The following is an 18,472-nucleotide window of genomic DNA, read 5'->3' on the forward strand; positions in this document are numbered from 1 at the left end:
TCTTGCACCAGGTACTTATCAGCTGTGTGACCCTGGGCAAGTCAGTTAAACTTTCTGGGTCTTAGTTTCCTCACCTGTAAAATGGAGAGGTAATAATGGAACCTACTCTGCCTCCCAGGGTCATTGTGAGGATCGGGTGTATTTTGTAAAACCTCAAAGAGCTGCAGAAATCCTATTAGTAGTAATAAATGTTTAGTCAATTCGGCCTTCTTTGACTCTGTCTCTCTGTCTCTGTCTCTCTCCTCTGACTCTTTGTCTCTTTGTCTCTGTCTCCCCTCTTTGATTCTCTCTCCCCTTCCCTCCCTCCCTCTGTCTTTGTCTCTGTTTTTCTCTTTGTATATCTCTCTGTCTCTGTGTCTCTTCCCCCTTTGATGCTCTCTCTCTCCTTTGACTCTGTCTTTGTCTCTCTACATATCTGTTTGTTTCTGCCTCTCCCCTCTCTCCTTTGACACTGTCTTTGTCTCTGTCTCTGCCTCTGTCTCCTTTGACTGTCTTTGTCTTTGTCTCTATCTATCTCGGTTTCTCTCTCACTTTACGACACACTGTAATGCTAGGGGATGAGGGTCCAGTAGGAAAGATGAATTTTTAGGCAGAAGACAAGACTCAAAAGTATGATTTATCTGTATTAAAGTACAGGGAAGGTTGTTGGATTAAAAAGGAGGCCTTTGCAATGTTTGTATTTTTAAAACGAAAGTTTAGCTGGTTTTTTAAAAATCAAGCTTAAGTTTTAGTTTCTTTAGCTTGTTTAATGAATGAAAATAATGTGCTATCAGAACTGAAATCTCAATAAATGTTCAGTTAAAAAACTCCAGTAAATAAAATTCCCTCTGAACGGAACATGAGGTTCTCATTGTGTGACACACTGTATATATTTCTCAGACTTTCGCTTGGGAAAAGTGAAACTAAATAGTCTTTCAGGTCGTTACAAGAACGGTCGACTTTATCGGGGACAATTTGTGCAAAGGCAGATTCTTTGTAACAATATGGGAGCAGAGCGTTGAGTCCTATAGGTGCCAAAGGGCTCCTGAGTAAATCCCTGGAGGAGCTTCCCCTAGGAGGGAGGAAGGTAGGCACAACTCCCCCCACCTGCCAGCGAACAATGGCCATTCCTCTTCTCCACTAAAGGCAAAAGAAAGCAGGGGAGGTGTGTGTGTGTGGTGGGGGGTGACCCTTGTCAAGGCCATTTTGAACCCCCGCCCCTAGTGGGACAAGAGGCAACGGGAATGCTTGAGGAGGCAGCCAGCTGGCCCAGTAAATAATGCTTGGACCCAGTCTCAGACACCTAATAAGTGTAGAACCCTGGGCATGTCACTTAATTTCTCTCCACCTCAGTTTCCTCTTCTGTCAAACAGGGATAACAGCAGCACCTACCTCACTGGGTTGTTGGGAGAATCAAATAAAATAGCAAATGTACCTGCAAACCTTAAAGTACCATAGAAGTGCTGTTGTTGCTGTCATGGGTCTGCCTAACCCTCAAGGAAAGCAAGAACCTCAGATTTCTGGCCCCACATATCTTTGGTTGGAGGTGGGGATAAGGGATAGGTGTAGCAGCACTCCCCCCACCCCCTGCCAAGTTGTTATTGTTCAGTCATTTCAGACTCTTTGTGACCCCATTTGGGGTTTTCTTGGCGAAGATACTGGAGTGGTTTGCTCTTTCCTTCTTTGGCTAATTTTACAAAGGAGGAAACTGAGGCAAACAGAGTGATGTGACTTGCCCAGGGTCACACAGCTAGGAAGTGTCTGAGGCTGGATTTGAACTCAGGAAGGTGAGTCTTCCTGTTTCCAAGCCCAGTGCTCTATGCACTATGGAGCCACCTAGCTGCCTCTTAAGAGGGTGGAACAATGGATTTGTGGGGCTAAAAATTATTCAGCCTACAAGAAGAGAGACCGAGGCAGACTTCTAAGGCAATGGAACTGTATTAAAAGGTCCATTGTCCCTTCTAATGAAGTAGACCTCAGATTTTCCTCACAATCTGAGATGCCCCCTCCTTCCAGGGCCCTATTTTTATAGGATTAGATATCTAGACATTCAACAACAGCTATACCGAATACAGAATAATTCCATTCGTTGACATGATGCATGGGCTAAAGTAAGTAAACAATATATCAGCAGGGTCACAGGTTGGGCAAAGCAAGGAATATCTCCATTGACTAGTTGGTCAGAAGATGGGTGAAGCATAGGGCATTTCCACAGAATAGGTCAGGGTGGGGAACCGTTGACCTCGAGGCCACATGTGGTCCTCTAGGTCCTCAAGTGTGGCCCTTTGACTGAACCCAAACTTCATAGAACAAATCCCCTTAATAAAAGGATTTGCTTTCTAAAACGTGGACTCAGTCAAAAGGCCACACCCAGGACTTAAAAGGCCACAGGTTCCCCACCCTTGTACTGGGTGGTCATAAGTGACAAGATGGACACCTGTTTATGTTGGATAAGAGAGAATGGTCCAGAGATACAAAAACAGTTGGGGGACTTTCCATGTAGTTGAGTCATCTCTGTCACACTGGGCTTGGTCACCATGACAAGGAAAAACAAGGGTGGAAGACCTCTAGCTAGCTTCCTATGATTAAGCAAGTGATATTTCAATCTGCATCTCACAGCTCTGGGACCCAATATACAGAACTTATAATCACTACCCCTATGGAATCAAATCATATTGATTAATATTGATTGGCATAGAGCAAAGGTCTTTAATGAATTAACTTTCTCAGCTTCTTAGTATTCCTTTTGAAGACTAGGGCAATGAGTAGGACCAGTGGACAGGGGGATGGACCAAGAGTCACCCAACATGGGGCGGGGGTTGGTATGAGCTGGTTGACTACCAGCTTTGGCTCCCCTGCCCCTTCCCAACCCACCCTCCAATGATGACTTCAGACCAAGACTATAAGGGAATAGGGCCAGCACCTTCGTAATGGTGAAGAAGTCTCTGAAGGGTGTCACTCATTTAGGAAATGAGATATTTCCAGATATCATGGTCTGTGGAAACAAGTGAGGGTCCTTGGTGGATTAAGTTTGGTTGAGCCAAACACTGGATCCAACCAAACCTTCGAGGCCTGCCATGGAGATAACCAAAGGCACTTCTGGCCAATGTGGTTGCCTGAATAGTAGCAGACTGGGCAGCTCCCAGAAAAACCTGAAATACCCATCAGACCAAATAGTAATCAAAAAATGCAATAAGTGACTATGGGCTTCTACCCCGAAACTAACTGCAAAGTTAGCCAGAAGGCCATAGGTAATAGGAAAGGGGGTTACCAGGAAAGCTGAGTCAGGCACAGGCAAGCATGCTCACAGCCTCCTAGTGCTCCAGAGATGAAGCAGAGGTACATGTAACCTGCAGCATTCCAAATCTGTAGAGTTACAAATAGAAGTAACTTGTCCTGAAAAATTGAATATAATCCTACAGGGGAAAAAACCAAACAAACCTTAAATGGAATAAGGACTTTCTGATGAAAAGATCAGAGCTGAACAGGAACTTTTCAATGCAAACACAAGAGACCAGAGAAACCTAGAAGGGTCGATTTATTTGAGCATTTGGAGGGGTTTTTTGGTGATATGGTGCTAACGTTCTAATAAAAGAAATGTGTGTCCTTTCAGAATTGTAATGTTTTCAAAGGGTATTGAGGGGGTTAAGCAAGAAAAATAAGAGGATCTGAGGGTGGATTGATTCTGGTCTGGGGGTTTGAAGAGGGGAATGAGAAGGGAGGGTAAAAGGAGGAGTGTGTTAGTGTAGAAAGGGAGGGGGAAAACGGGTGGCGTTTGCTATTTCCCCAAATTAGAGTGGGTGAGAAGAGTATACAGGCATGGAGGGGAGGGGAGGTATTTGGGTTAAACCTCACTCCAATCTGAACTAGACAAAAGAGATGTGAACACACACACAGTTTGTTGTAGAAATACATCAAACTCAACAAGGAAAAAGATCAGGGTTGGGGGTAGGGTAATGCAAGGCAGGGAATAGTCAGTCATGAGCAAAACAGACTTCCTGTTTCTGAAGGGGCTGTCAAAAAGCAGGGGGGCGGGGAGGAAGAAAAGCAAAGAACTAGAATGTATCAACTCCATCAGCTGAGGAACAGCTGAATAAACCGTGTAAGAACATAATGGAATATTACTGCACCATGAGAAATTACCAAAGAGGCAATTTCAAAGAATCTGTGGGATTCTGAACGGATGCAGAATGAAGTGAGCAGAACCAGGAGAACAGTTTGTACCAACACAATGCAATGACCAGCCAATCATGACTGACTTAGGATGAAGCTTGTTACCTTCCTCCCCATCCCCTCCCCTCCCCCAGAGGTGTGGGACACAAGGGGCAGAGACACTTTTTCAGACATGGCCACTGGGGGGATTCATTTTGTTTGATGGTGTTTATTTGTTACAAGGATGTTTTTCTTTCTCTGGACTTTGAATTGGGGTTGGGAAAGGTTTGGGGGGAGAAAAAGGGTTTAGCAATAGTGATCCCAAGAAAAAAGGCAAGAAAAAATGAAACATTTAAAAAATTCATAGAAGGGAAGAGAAGCAAGTTCAGGAGGAAGTACAGATAAGCAGGGCAGCTTTGAAAGTAACCTGAAGAATTTATTATATACTTTTTTTATAGACCAGATTTTGATTTTTATAGATGTACAATTCTAGAACACATGATTAAGGGGATGGTTTGCGAGTGCATATATAAAAGAAAGAATTGATTACTAAAAGGCACCACAGTTTCATCAATAACACATTATATCAGGAAAATAACCTTGTTTGCTCCTTTTTTTTGGTGGCAAGACAAGTTTTTTTTTTGCATTTTTTTAAATTTATTTTTTATTTTTAGTTTACAGCACTCAGTTCCACAAGTTTTTGAGTTCCAAATGTTCTCCCCCTTCCTCTCCTCCCCCTTCTCCCTGTCCCAAGATGGCATGTAATCTGATATAGGTTCTATATATACCTTCACATTAAACTTATTTATACAGTAAAGTTGTAAAGAAGAATTCTAACCAATGGAATGAACCATGAGAAAGAAGAAACAAAACCAAAAAAAGAGAGAGCAAATAGTTTGCCTCAATCTGCATTCAGACTCCCTAATTCTTTCTCTGGATGTGGATAGCACTTTCCATCATGAGTCTTTTGGAGCTGTCTTAGAACCTTGCATTGATGAGAAGAGCCAAGTCTGTCAAAGTTAGTCATCCCAGATACCATGTGTCTGTAATTGTGTATAATGGTCTCCTGGTTCTGCTCAGCATCATGTCATGTAAGTCTTTCCAGGTTATTATAAAGTCTGTCTGTTCCCCATTTCTTATAACACAATAGTATTCCATTACATTCATATACCACAACTTGTTCAGCCATTCCCCAATTGATGGGCACCCCCTTGATTTCCAATTCTTTGCCACCATGAAAAGAGCTGCTATAAATATTTTTGTATATATGGGTCCCTTTCCCACTTGTGTGATCTCTTTGGGGTACAACCCTAGAAGTGGTATTGCTGGGTTACACTTTTCTTTTTTAAGAAAGTGATATGAAATGGAGATTTATGGTTGCCCATGCAATCTTCTTTTTGTCTTCTGCTGTAAATGTGGAAATGTTCATCTTGGGGGCATTTAAGTTCAGAATGAAAAAACAAAATTTTTAAAAGATAAAAGGAAGTTCCCCCCCCCCAACTACCTTGCTTAAAAGAGAAAGAGAAATGACACCAACTTCTTGTTTTCATTTTATTTCAAGAGAACAGGATATTGGCCAAGACGCTCCCTCCACCAAGCAGCCAAGAAGTGTTTATTCACTAAGTCAGAGGGTGAGTTGAAAACTGTGAGCAAGACTTAGACAAAGACACAACGCAACCTCCCATCCCCATCAAGCGGCACCATCTGAGGGGCTGGGAAGTTAGTGGAAAAGATACAGGCAGGTCCAGCAGCCTTCTGTCATGCGGGCTGGGGGCAGGGGCACGGTGTCCCACTCTCAAATGTGGCTGGTCCTTTTTCTGGGTCTGGCCTTCCCCACCTGGGCAAACAAGGAGTAGAATTACATTCTGACCAATCTGATGGTGGGATTACAAGGCACAAGTCTGTTGGGGAGTCTCTGAGTGGCACCACCTCCCCATGCTTAGTGGCGCCCTGCTGAGAAGACACAAGGACCTTCCCACGACTGGCTGCCCAAGATGCAGTGATGGAAGAACTCTTTAAGGTCCAGCTGACTCTCTTGGACTTTGAGAAACAGCAGCTCAGACCTGTATTTGGAGGGGGTCGGCAGGGGGAGCTGTCCATAAGCCTGCCTTGTCTCTTCCCTCTCAGAACTGGATCAGAAGACCAATCCCAGGATGGCACCCCATCTGTCTTGGGATCCCTGAGCCACAGAGTGTGCAAAGCCTCTCCTCTCTACCACCAAATAGAATGCCACTACTGTAATATCGGGAATGCAAACACAATTATCAGTTACTGTCATTTTAGAGATAAGGAAACAGGCTCAGAGAAATGAAGCCTTGCTCATAGGTCACACAGCAAGGAGGCATCAGACTCAAAACCAGGGCAGGCTCAGTCGGCCATACTGCCTCAGTGTCTCCTTGGTGGCTCACCTCCTCCTCGAGACTCTGCCTGTGTGATTCTGCTCCTGAGTCTTCTGCTTTCTGCAGCCTTCTTCCTTTATCTCCTTCACCTGCCGCTCAGGCCCCAGGGCTCAGCCCTTGGTTCTCTCCTCTCCTCTCTCACACTCACCATCTTGGAAAGAGCCAATCGATTTCCATGCTAAGGATTTAGAAATCCAGCTGGGCTCCTGACCTTACCTGTCCTTTAGTCTCATATCTCCAGGAGATTATCTGTTCTCAGACACCTGCCAACATCCCAACCAATCCTAGGTGCCAATCACAACCTCTCCACACCTTCTTATCTTGTGCCATTTTTAGCTGTCATAAACACTCTTTAGAGCACTGGCCCCAAATGTGGAAGGCGTTCTCCAGCGATTAGATGCTTTTTCCCTCTTAGGGAAATCCATCAGAAAGTTAGACAGCTCTCATTGGACCTCCCTGTACCTTCCACCCCAAGTGCCTTATTCTTCCTTCCCCTTGAGGCCAAGCAGAAAAAGGCTAATCCCTCTCTCCTCTGACTGCCCTTTAGCTCTGAGCCCCCTCTTTTCCAGGATAAACATTCCCAGTTCTTTAAACAAATCTTCCTATTGGCAGAGTTTAAATTCTCCACACCGTCTCTTCCAGAGTGTCTCCAAGTTGACAATGGCCCTAGAATGTGGTGGTGCTTGGGGTGATCCACCAGGTCAGGAGCATGTACAAGCCACCACTTTCTTCAGCCTTTCCTGATCCCTCCCCCACCCCCTACCACGCATCCTCCCCTTCTAATTATGTTGCATTTATCCTGTTATTAAAGTGAGGTTCCTGAGGGCAGGCGTTATAGTTTTGTTTTCCTTTGTAACCTCAGGGCTTAGCAAGGCACCTGGCACATAGTAGGTGTTTGATAAATGCCTGGCACATAGTAGGTGTTTGATAAATATCTGGTGTCGGAATAGTTTTCTTGACTGGACTATGGAGGCAAGTAGGTGGTACAGTAGATAGAGTACTGGACCAGGACTCAGGAAGTCCCTAGTTCAAATCCTGTCTAAGGCACTTACCAGATGAATGACCCTGAGCAAGTCACCTATCTCATCTGTAAAAAGGGGAATGATGATGGTGTGTACTCACAGGGTGAGGGTCAAATGAGATAATGTTGGTAAATAGCTTTGCAAATTTTAAAGAACTATAGAAATGCTAGGGATTATCACTTTAAGGGCCTTGAAGTCCCTTGGTCAGTTACTGCTTTGGGCCCTCCATTGAACAAGAAAGTAAACAAAAATGAATGAATGAACGAACAAATGAATGAGTCACAACTCTTCCTCCCCACCCCCACAACACAGGGCCTCAAAAAGCCTCCTCCTCCTCCTCCTCCTCCTTCTCCTTCCCCAAATCACAGTGGTTCCAGTCAAGGTGACCTCTCCCTCCCAGGCCACCGCTGACACCAACCTTGACTGGTCTGGCCTGCTTCCTCTTCCCTCCGGCTTTTCTAGTTTTTCGCTGGGCTGAGGGTGGGACCCGTCTGCCTTTCTTGGTCTCCCAGCCTGGGCAGGCCTCAAAGGCAGCTGTAGCAGCCTTTACCTTCTGGCCCCGGGCATTGACTGGGAACTCACAGGTGGCACCCACTCGGAGGTTCAAGCCAGCAAGCCACCTAGGAAGGGAGGGGAAGACTTATTGAATGCTGGGACCAAAGGTGGAGCCTCCTGAGTGATCTCCATTTTCCTTCTTTGTCAGGGACTTCTCTGGAAAGGGCCAGAGGTCTTGGGACCTCAGCTGGATGGCAGGGACTCCTTTAGAGGACATCTGAGGGACCTGTGAGTGAGGGGAGCCTCGGGCCTAGGCCTGGGAGAGGGACAGGAAAGTTCTGGGCTCTTGACCTTGTGGGAAGCCTGTGGGACCTGCTCCCTGTGCTGCTGGGCCCCCATGCTCAGCCCCTGAGGAAAGCTCAGGCAGTCCCTGACCTGTGCAGTGGCAGGAGCTGGCAGTCACAGCGGAAGGGATTCTCTCTAAGGTTGATAAGCTCCAACCTAGTGAAACCATCCATGGGCGGCAGTGTCTGCAGCTGATTTTTCTCCAGGTACAAAGTCCTGAGCCCTGGCCCCAGACCAGCAAAGGCCCCTGGAGAAATCTACAGGGGAAGAACACAAGGTGGTTAGGCTGGGGGCAGTGAGGTCATTCACCCTGAATTTGCTCTGCCACCCCCCCCCCATTCTTTCCTCCTTTCCAAGGCCTCTGACCATCTCCTTTGGAAAAGAGAAGATGGCCCACGTCCTTGCCAAAGCCAACCCCGTTTGTATGTGCCTCAGTGTTCAGCCTAGAGCCTGGCACAAGCGGGGAGCTCAGCAAATGACTTTGGACTTGCCTGCCCTCAGCCCCATTTCCTCTTTTCTCCAACAGATCAGAGCTTTCCTCACTCCCTGTCCCTCTCCCTCCAATATGGTGAATGTAAGAGAGACGGGAGTGGACGACCAAGGGCTGAGGCTTGGGGGACTGAGATGCAGGTGGGAGAAGGAAATGGAGAACATGGAATGTCAGAACTGGGAGGGGCCTTAGAACATGGAGTGGTCAGAGCTGGGAGGGGCCTTAGAACAGGGAATGTCAGGGATGGGAGGGGCTTTAGAACATGGAGTGGTCAGAGCTGGGAGCTGGGAGGGCCCTTAGAACAGGGAAGGTCAGAGCTGGGGGCGGGGGGGGGGGGAGTTTAGAACAAGGAATGTCAGGGATGGGAGGGGCCTCTGAACATGGAATGTCAAATGTTGGAGGGATCTCATTTAACCCCATTTTTTAATAGATAAGGAAACCGAGGATGCCAGAGCTCGCATGAAGTATTCTGCAGGTCCTCTGAGTCTGTTCTGTGCTCTCTGTATTTCAACACGATGCTGAAGTTTGTAGGGAAATAAGATCTCTGACTCCCCTGCCTCTCCCTGTTTTCAGCAAGCAGGTTAGGAGGTCCTCAAGAACAAGTGTCCACTTGCTCTTTTCTGCTGGATCCCCACCTTCCCATCTCATTTCACATCACTCCTCTTCATGGACTCTCTGTTCTAGGCTACCAGATTGTATGAGCTGTTCCATCCCTTGCCTCCATACCTTTGCACAGGCTGTTCCTCATGCCTAGAATGCCATCCCTTCTCACTTCCATTTCTTAGCAGCCCTGGCTGAGCCCAGGTGAGCTCCTACCTCCTATACAACACCTTTCTAGATTCTCTTCTCCCAGGGTTTAACACTTTCTCCTTCTTGAAGTTGTATTACTTGACATAGACCTGTACGTTTACTTCTCTGTATCTCCCCAGTATAAAGTCCTCAGCTCCCTGAAGGCAGGGAATGTCTGTGTTCTTTGTGCCTGGAACCTGGGAAGTACTCGATATGTGGTAGCTGGAAGGGAAGTGGGTGTGCCCTTGCCCTGGTCTCCCCCCCACCCCTTACCCACCTGCTGCAGCCTTGTGCCATTCAGATAGAGGTGTTGGAGGGAGGCGGCCACAGGCCGAAAGGCCTGGTCCTCCAGAACCTGAAGGGGGTTGCCCGACAAGTACAGCTCCCTGAGGGCAGGCAGCGCCTCCAAGGCTGCTGTTGGCACTGTCTGAAGCTGGTTCCTATCCAGGTGCAGCTTCTCCAACTCCAGAGCTGGACCCGGACCCACATGAGAGATATTATTACCACTCACATCGAGGCAATGAAGCCCCTTGGCCCCAGCCAGGTCTCCCATAGCCAGATGCTGGAGAGCATTGTGCTCTAGGTGGAGAGAGAAGAGCTTGGGCAGGACCTTCAGAGCAGCCCTGGGTAGCCGCGTGAAGTGGTTTCGATCCAGGTAGAGGTAACGGAGCTGGGGGGTGCCCTGCAGGGCAGCAGCGCTGAGCCCTGAGAGCTGGTTGTTAGAGAGATAGAGATAGACCAGCTGGCCCAATCCATTCAAGGCTCCCGGCCCCAAGTGGGTGATGTTGCAGCTCTGGAGATGCAGCGACACCAGGTGGGCCAAGCCAGGGAAGGAACCCTTGGGGATGGAGGAGAAGTTGTTCCGTCTCAGGTCCAGGAGTTGGGTGTGGTTGGGGAACCCAGAGGGGATGAGCCTCAGTCCCTTGTTCTCACAGCTGCTGTGCTGGGAGTCAGGGGAGCAGACACAGGCTGCTGGGCAGGGTGTGGTGGCTCTGTCTTCCTCTGGGGCCCGAGGCCTGGGGGCCACCTTCTCTCCTTCCTCTTGCTTATCTCCCTGCCTCTGGCAGTAGAGATCCTTGGCCCTCAGTGACTCAAGAGCTTCTCCCTTCAGGCGTCTGGGCTCTAAACACAGCCCATCAGTCTGTACCCGGGCCCTGGCCACCCATTCCCACAGGGGCCTGGCAGCACAGTCACACATCAACGGGTTCCCACTCAGGTTGAGCTTCCGGAGCTGGCCTACTCCCTCAAGTGGGGGCAGCCCCCCAAGCTGGTTGCTCTGGAGGTCCAGCGATCGGAGATGGGGACAGCGGGCAAAGGTCCCAGCACCCACATCCTGCAGGGCAGCATGGTCAAGGGCCAGATCTCGTAGAGCCTGGAGGGCCAGCCCATCCTCCTCACCCAGGTATGTGAGTGGGTTGTGACCCAGCTCCAGCTGAACCAGGCCATCAGGGCGAGAGAGAGCCTCCCCAGGCAGGGTCTGCAGCTCATTGTGATCCAGGCTGAGCCGGCGAAGGCCAGGCAGGCCAGCCAAGGCTTCAGGGGCCAAGACATTGAGGGCATTGTGGGAGAGGCGTAGCCACCGTGTCTGGAGCAGCCCCTGGAAGGTCATGTCAGGAAGGTAGACCAGCGAGTTGTGGGCCAGGCTGAGGAGGCCCAGGGACCCCAACTGGCTGAAGGCTCCTGGGCGGATCTCCTCCAGCTGGTTGTTCTCCAGAACCAGCTGCCTCAGGGACCCCAAGCCACCCAAGGCCTCTTGGTAGAGTACTGAGAGGTGGTTGGAAGCCAGGTTGAGGTAGATGAGTCGGCCCAGGCCTCTGAATGCACCTTCTTCAACCCGCTCCAGCTGGCAATGCCTCAGGTCCAGATGAGTGAGGTAAGGGAGAGACAGAAAGGCCTCTGGGGGTATCACCTTCAGGGCATTGCCTTGGAGATCCAGCCTCTGGGTCATCTGAAATGATAGGAGAACAGCAGCTCCCATTCACTGGCAGCTCACTGAATCCAGGAGTGCCTTCAGATGGTCATCCCCTTATCAGACATAGATTGTGCCCTGTAACAGTCTGGGAAACTTTTCATTTTCATGGCCTGGCTGAACTTTGTCAAATAGACTTCCTTTCCCTCCCTTTCTCTGGAATATAGTTTTGTATACACACTCACGTATATGCACACACACACACATACACACCCCCAAACTTCTTGACTTGGAACATTCCAGTCTAGAAATTGCCCGTTTCCTTCCTGACTGTGACCTTGGGGGTGGGCAGACAGTCAGACTGTCCTGAGCAAGATTCTCTAGAGAAAGCTTTCCTGCCCTTCTAAATGCTGGATCCAGGAGGCCTGGAGGGCAGGGACTCCTAAGGCTCCCTGGTGACATCCCTTCCCCTGACTTCCCACTAGTTTGGAGGTGCCGGTGCCAGCCCCATGAGGGTGATAGGCTGACAGAGTTAGGGGGTTTCAGTCCCTAACTGGGTGTGAGGGGGTTGAGGGGCTGCCCTGGTTTGCAGGTATGGGTCCTGGATCTGGGAGGATGGGCACTTTGGGCTGCCCTCATCCCCTTCCCTTTATTGCCCATCTCCTGCTTCCTCTGGTGTTTCTAGTTAAGCCTCATTGTCTTCCCACTGGAGACTTCCCTTAAACCTGTCCAACAACATTACTGCCTGCTGCTTTCAGCATCGACTGGGTCATTTCATTTTTTAGAAGGGAGCTGTCAGTCCCAGAAATTCCCCAGCCCATCCCTGCTGTCTCCCAGGTAAATACTGTGAATCAGGGCAACCCTTGGCTCCAAGGTGGCTCCTCATTGGTGGAAATTGATTGCTTTTTCCCAGTCTTTCTCTCCCTTTAGGGACCTAAAGAGAGTGTGGAACCACATGTCTTCTCTCTCAAAGCTGGAAGCCAGAAGCCCAGCATCTTTCTCTCTAGCTGTCCTCATCCCCAGCTCTCTTACAGGCACAGAACACAGAACACACCGCCAAGGAGAACACTTCCCCGGCCCCTACAGTTTGAGCCTGGGAGGGGCCATTGAGTTAAACCCCTCATTTTACAGAAGAGGAAACAGGCCCAGGGAGGTTGTGTGACTTGGCTAGGCTAGTAAGAGTCCGAAGCAGGATTCGAATCTGGACCTTCCTGACTCCAGGCCCAGGGCTTTATCCGCTTCATCATGCCCCTTGTCCACAACTTCTCATCGTCACCATTAATACAGACGTCATCCATATTAATGGCAGCAGATTAATTGTAACGATATTAATGATAACATGAACATAAACAAAAGCAGCGTTAGTGACGTCGTTACTGTATGTTAGCTATATTTTCCATGTATGTATATATGTGTGCATGCATGTGTGTATGCATGTATGTGTATGTATGTACGTATGTATGTAGGTAAAACGTGCCTGGCACACAGTAAGTACTTAAAAGACACACCATCTATCGGTATATATCCGGGCACTCCCAAAGTCTTAGCGATGTTTTAAGCTATTAAATTTAAGTTTAAAAGCTAAAGCTTAAAACGGCCTCAGGAATTTGGGGATATCCTGTGTGCGTATATACATCCACACTTTTTTTTTAAACTAGACCTATAATTTCAGCGGTATAGGACATTCCTGCTGACAAAACTCCCTCTCCCGGTGGAAGTCTGCGTCTTTCTGCTACAGAGTCTGAGTGAATTGGAGCCTCCCTACCAGTCTGCGGATGGTGCGCGGGTGCTCTAGTCTCCGTTCGAAGGCCTTCAGTCACAGGAATCTCCTACCAGCTGTGGTGGCCCTTCCCACTTCTGGACAGCTCTCATTACTTGGGAGTTTCCCTTAAATTAAGCCTGAATTTGCCTCCATCATCCTCGTTTGGCTTTCTCCAGGGTTTCAATATCCTTCAAAAATTCTAGTGCCCCAAACTGAACACAGTACCCCGATATGGTCTGACCAGGGCAGAGGGCAGTGAGACCATCTCCTTGCTGGGGCTGGATCACTGGTTTCATTGACATAGGGAATTGCCAGTATGGAGTCTCCCTCTACCAATGCAGAGTGGCACCCCCTCTGCAATTTGTGGGCTTAGGAAACAGCCTGGGACACAGGGGTAAAATGACCAGTCCAAGGTCATACGGCCAGTAAGTATCAGAGACTGAATCAGAACCCAAGCCTTCTTTCCCGAGCTTCAGGTGAGCCAGCTCTAACTACTATAACATAGTACATCTCAGTCCTGGACATTACCCTTCCCTTAATTTAGCCTCAGATGACACTAGCTTTCTTGGCTGACATATCACATGATTGACTCAGTATAATCTTGTGGTCCACTGAAACCCCCAGATACTTTTCATTTGACCACTGTGCTTTTGAAATGGATTTTTCTTGGTCCATTGGTGGGTGTCATCACACTAACTCATTGATCAGGGTTCAGACTTCTCTCTAACTCTGCTTGTCAGTGTCTCCCTCTAGTACCCCAGAGCTGACACCCTGCTGTCTCCCTCCTCCCAACTCCTTACCTGATCCTGGCTGCCCACACTCACCTGCGGGATGGTGACTGGCACCTCTGTGAGATTCTGGCGCCTGCATGAGACGTGTCTCCTGATGTTGTCACAGACACAGATCTGGGGACAGCGGCCAGCAAGTCCTCTGCAAGCCAGGGCCAGCAGCATTGAGAGACCAAGAATCTTCCACATCCTGGGGAGGGGGAGCTTGGGGAAGGGGAGAGGGCAGGCTGGACTCAGTCAGCTGCCAGCAGAGCCTTGAACGTGGGACCAAGCAGGGCCTTGAATGTGGAACCAAGCAGAGCCTTGAATGTGGGATCATTGGACCAGAGAGGAAGGGGAAGGGAATAAACATTTAGTCAGTGTCTCCTATGTGCCGGGGATTGTATTAAACATTTTCCTAATATCTTATTTGATCAGAGGACAAGCTTCGAGCCATAAGAAACCAGGACTCCAGGAAATCTGCTTTTCTTTCCATCACTCCCAGCTTGGGCCCCAACAGCTTCCTCTGCTTTATAATGCTGCTGAGAGTGTAAGGTGGGTACTGGAGCCCATCCCTGATGCACCCCCCCCCAGGTCCTGAACCTCTCTGAACCCAGGCACCTCTCTCTGATTATCGGTCACAAAGCAGGGGCTTCCCAGCATTTGCAGAGGGACTTTCCTCACCAGGGAAATCATAGGCCTGGACCAAAAGGGAGAGAGGAACAGCTCCACCAAAGGCCCAATGATTGTTCCCTTGTATCCAGAGCTTGAAAGATTGCACAGTGCCTTCTAGATCCTAATATCATCCCCTCCAGGGGCCCACAGCCATCTGTGTATGAGGTAGGATTTGAACACAGATCTTCCTATTCAGGTGAGATATCATCCCCCCACCAACATTCTAATGCCAAGGAAGCTGGTGGGAGAGGGCAAATCAGGGGATCTGAGCTCTCAAGCTGGAAGGGGCCTTGGAGAGCATCCAATCCAGCACTCAGAGTACAGAGAAGGAATCACGGTATCACAGGGTCATGGGTTTAGTGTTGGAAAGGACCTAGGAGGTGGTCGGCAGCCGAGGCTGGAACAGAACCCGGGGCCTCCAGCTCCAAAGTCTTTGTACTGAACCATACCCTCTGCTCCCCAGCCCCAGAGGGCTCCTGGGGCTGAACTCCCCACTTAGATAGCAGAAGCCTAGGAGCTCATGCGTAGGAAGCAGGGAGCCCTGACACCGGGCAGCAGAGAAATGAATTAGGGCCCTTCCTTTCCTGGCTGGGAGCCCCTGGGCCCAGTTGATTGTGTCCAGGTCATGTGCTGGTCCATCCCCACCCCCAGCTCTCTAATGCCTGCCCCCACTGCACCCCCAATCTCCTGCATTCTGTCCTAAGCAGGTGAGGCTGGCAGCCCCTGCCTGGGGAAGACCCAGAGCTGAGCTGTTGCACATTACCCCAGGAAGGAACATCTGGGCCAACCACTCATTTTACAGGGGAGGAAACTGAGTTCCGGAGACGTGGAAGTGCCCAGCAAGCATCCAAAGGCTTAGGGGTCACTCAGTGGTACCTCTATCATCACAGGGACCTGAGGCCAGAGAGGGAAAGAGCTGGCCCAAGGACACACAGCTAGCCAGGGGCCTGGAGCCCAGGACCCTGACTTCCTCCCTCTTCTCTTTCCCTACTGCTCCCAAAGCCGATCTGGCCCCTCCCTCCTGCACACAGAGCCTTCTGCTTGACCACTTTCCCAGGAACTCACCTCGAAGTCCAGGCTACAAACTCCTTCACCCCGTCTGAGCTCTGGGATGTAGATGAGGGTGGCTGAGAGGAGGAGCCCCCAGAAAACTCCACCTCCTGGAGGCAAGGACAGCAGCCTCTTCTCCCTCCAAGCCCCCCTCCCCATCTCAGGGCCTCCCACCTGGCATGCCCTCTCCTCTGAGCTGAATGAGGGCATTGTTTGGCTGGCCTAGCCCCGTACATGCTTCTCCCCTAAGGAGAGGGGACCAGTGGGCCAGGGAGGGAGGCTGGGGTGAGGGCTTCAAGGAAGGTGGCCTGAGAAAGAACAAATTCAAAGCCCTCTCTCCCTCCTGGCTGGAATTACCAGTTTTTTCCAGAGACGCCCCAATTGCTGACGGCAGCCCCCTGGGAGGGCTTAGTCACACAGATTGGAGCAGTCCTGGACGCCACGGGCTGGAGACTATCAAAGCTGACACAGACTCTCTCCTGCCGGACCCTTAACCAGCCCAGGTGTCTGAGGCCATGGCCCAACACCGGCTTGCCCAATACACAAATATTTACCATCTGAAACATGGGAATAATAAGCCTTGTCTTCCCTCCTTACCTCACCAGGATGCCAAGAGGAAAAGTTTGGTTTTCAACTTTCATACATTTAGTTTTTTGTTTTTTAAAATGTTTCATTGATGCCTTTTAAAAATATCATCATCCCTTCTTCATAACTGTCTCCCCAAGAGACCTCCCTTCTAACGAAGTACAGCTAAACAAAACACATTGGCCTGGTTTGACAACGTATACTGCATTCTGTGCCTGTAGTCCACCACCTCTCAATTGGAAAGCAGAAAGTACACTTCCCTGTCAATCCTCTGAAGTCTTCCTGGGGCTCTACATCGATGTAGGGTAAACAATAGGCATTTACTAAATGCTTGTTATTTCATTGATTGCATATCCTCAAGCCAAGGTTCCTGCATGTCTTCCCACCTTTCCTGTTTCTTCTTAGGTGCCATGATCTTTCTGTGTCACAGGCTGGCCAGCCATTCCCCAGGCGATGGGTCTTTGCCACCACAGAAAGCGCCACTACAGACACGTTTGTCCATGTGGGACCTTGCAGAGTTCTATAAACCTTCACATGCTGGAGAAAGCCCTAATTACATGGGCCAAGTCAGTCCTCAGTTTCCCCATACGCTAAAAAAGACTAGGTTGGAAGGCCATCTCTAAGGCTTTCTATAGGAGCCAGCCCCATGGGCTGTACAGCAGGGTACATGCTCTAGGCAGGAAGGCAAGATTTCCTAGGTTTTCCTCCAGAGGCAGCTAGGCAGTGCGGTGGATAGAGTACCAGCCTTGGCCTCAGGAGGACCCAAGTTCAAATCCAGGCTCAGACACTTACTTAGCTGGGTGACCCTGGGCAAATCACTTAACCCCAATTGCCTTCTCCCCACCCCCAAAAGTTTCCCTCTAGAAACAAGAATTGGTTAATATGGAAAATTGCCTTCGAAAGCCTGAGTGCCATGCAGAGGGCATGCTCCAGCTTACCAAAGCCAGTCCTCTAAGAGGAGAGCAGAAAGGAGACTCAGGGGCCCTGCCAATGACATGCCTTGTGAGCTGGCAATGTTTTGTCTCTGTATCCCTAGTACTTAGTACAGCATCTGGCACACAGCAGGCACTTAATAAATGCTCGTCAGATTGCATGGCTTCCTAAGAGACAGAAACCATACGAACAAAGGCACAGGGCACGCGTTAGGCCCAGTGACAAGGCTTGGGCTAGCTTGGGACACAGTGAGTACCAGCCCTCCTCCTTAGGCCAGGTGACCTTCAAGCTGCTTCCCTGAGCTTCCCCATCTCTAAAATGGCGGCTGTGGACCAGATGGAACCTCCTCTTTCTAAAGCAGGACCTTCAAGGCTTCCTCCCTTGACCTGACTTTGTCTTCTCAGGCTTAACATTCCACGTAGAAATTCAATTTCGTGCTGTTAATTATTAGGCAAATGCTTCCTCATCCACTCTGATAATGTCAAAGTTGGAAGCATGGGAGCATGGCAGAGCACCCGGTCTCACAGTCTCCCTGGGACACATCCTACCTTTGCAATTCTGGGATAATCCAACTCCAAGGTGCCCCAAATGATCCCTAAGGCTCAGGTGAGAAACGAGCTGCAAATCTGCCTTGGCGGAGGGAGTTACCACAATGCGAACCAACCCCCTCCCCTCACGCCAACTGAATCAGTGGGGAAACACAAGTGTAAACTGAGTTGAAAGAATGTTCCCCAAATGGCGCCCCCCACCCCAGACACACTTAGGTCCTCCCTTCCCCTATGCACCCTGTGATGCAGCGGCCAGAAGGCCCCAGCTTCTCTCCTGCCAGTTTCTGAGCTTGGCAGCCCTGCCCCTGCTTGACCCCAGCTCCCCTTAGGTAGGCTGTGAGCTCAGGGGCTCTTCTATCTGTATCCTTAGCACAGAAGGTACATAATAAATGTTCTTCTGTTACAGACCCAGAGTTCTTTGCTCCATGCAACATGGCCTCCACTTGACCATCCATCCATTTACCCCTTTGGGCCACTCGTCCCTCCCCCTTCCAAGTCTGTGCTCTGGTCTGATGTTCATCCTGACTTGTGTTTGAGTTTTCTACTCAAGCCCCAGGACTGGCCCAGGCCAC

General features: G+C 49.5%; 1 protein-coding gene across 1 annotated transcript; it reads right to left on the reverse strand.

The window, feature by feature from the left end:
* Nucleotides 1-5,668: 5,668 nt before the first annotated feature.
* On the reverse strand, nt 5,669-14,432 carry LOC118851735 (chondroadherin-like protein). The gene is made up of 5 exons (XM_036761247.1): nt 14,167-14,432; nt 9,949-11,619; nt 8,483-8,649; nt 7,971-8,172; nt 5,669-5,968 (listed from the first exon to the last, which is right to left on the reverse strand). Exons 1-5 carry the CDS (start codon nt 14,317-14,319, stop codon nt 5,927-5,929), a joined length of 2,235 nt encoding a protein of 744 aa, XP_036617142.1. The 5' UTR covers nt 14,320-14,432; the 3' UTR covers nt 5,669-5,926.
* Between the last annotated feature and the right edge of the window lie 4,040 nt (nt 14,433-18,472).

The sequence above is a fragment of the Trichosurus vulpecula genome, chromosome 5, assembly GCF_011100635.1.
Source record: "Trichosurus vulpecula isolate mTriVul1 chromosome 5, mTriVul1.pri, whole genome shotgun sequence".
Taxonomy (NCBI): Eukaryota; Metazoa; Chordata; class Mammalia; order Diprotodontia; family Phalangeridae; genus Trichosurus; species Trichosurus vulpecula.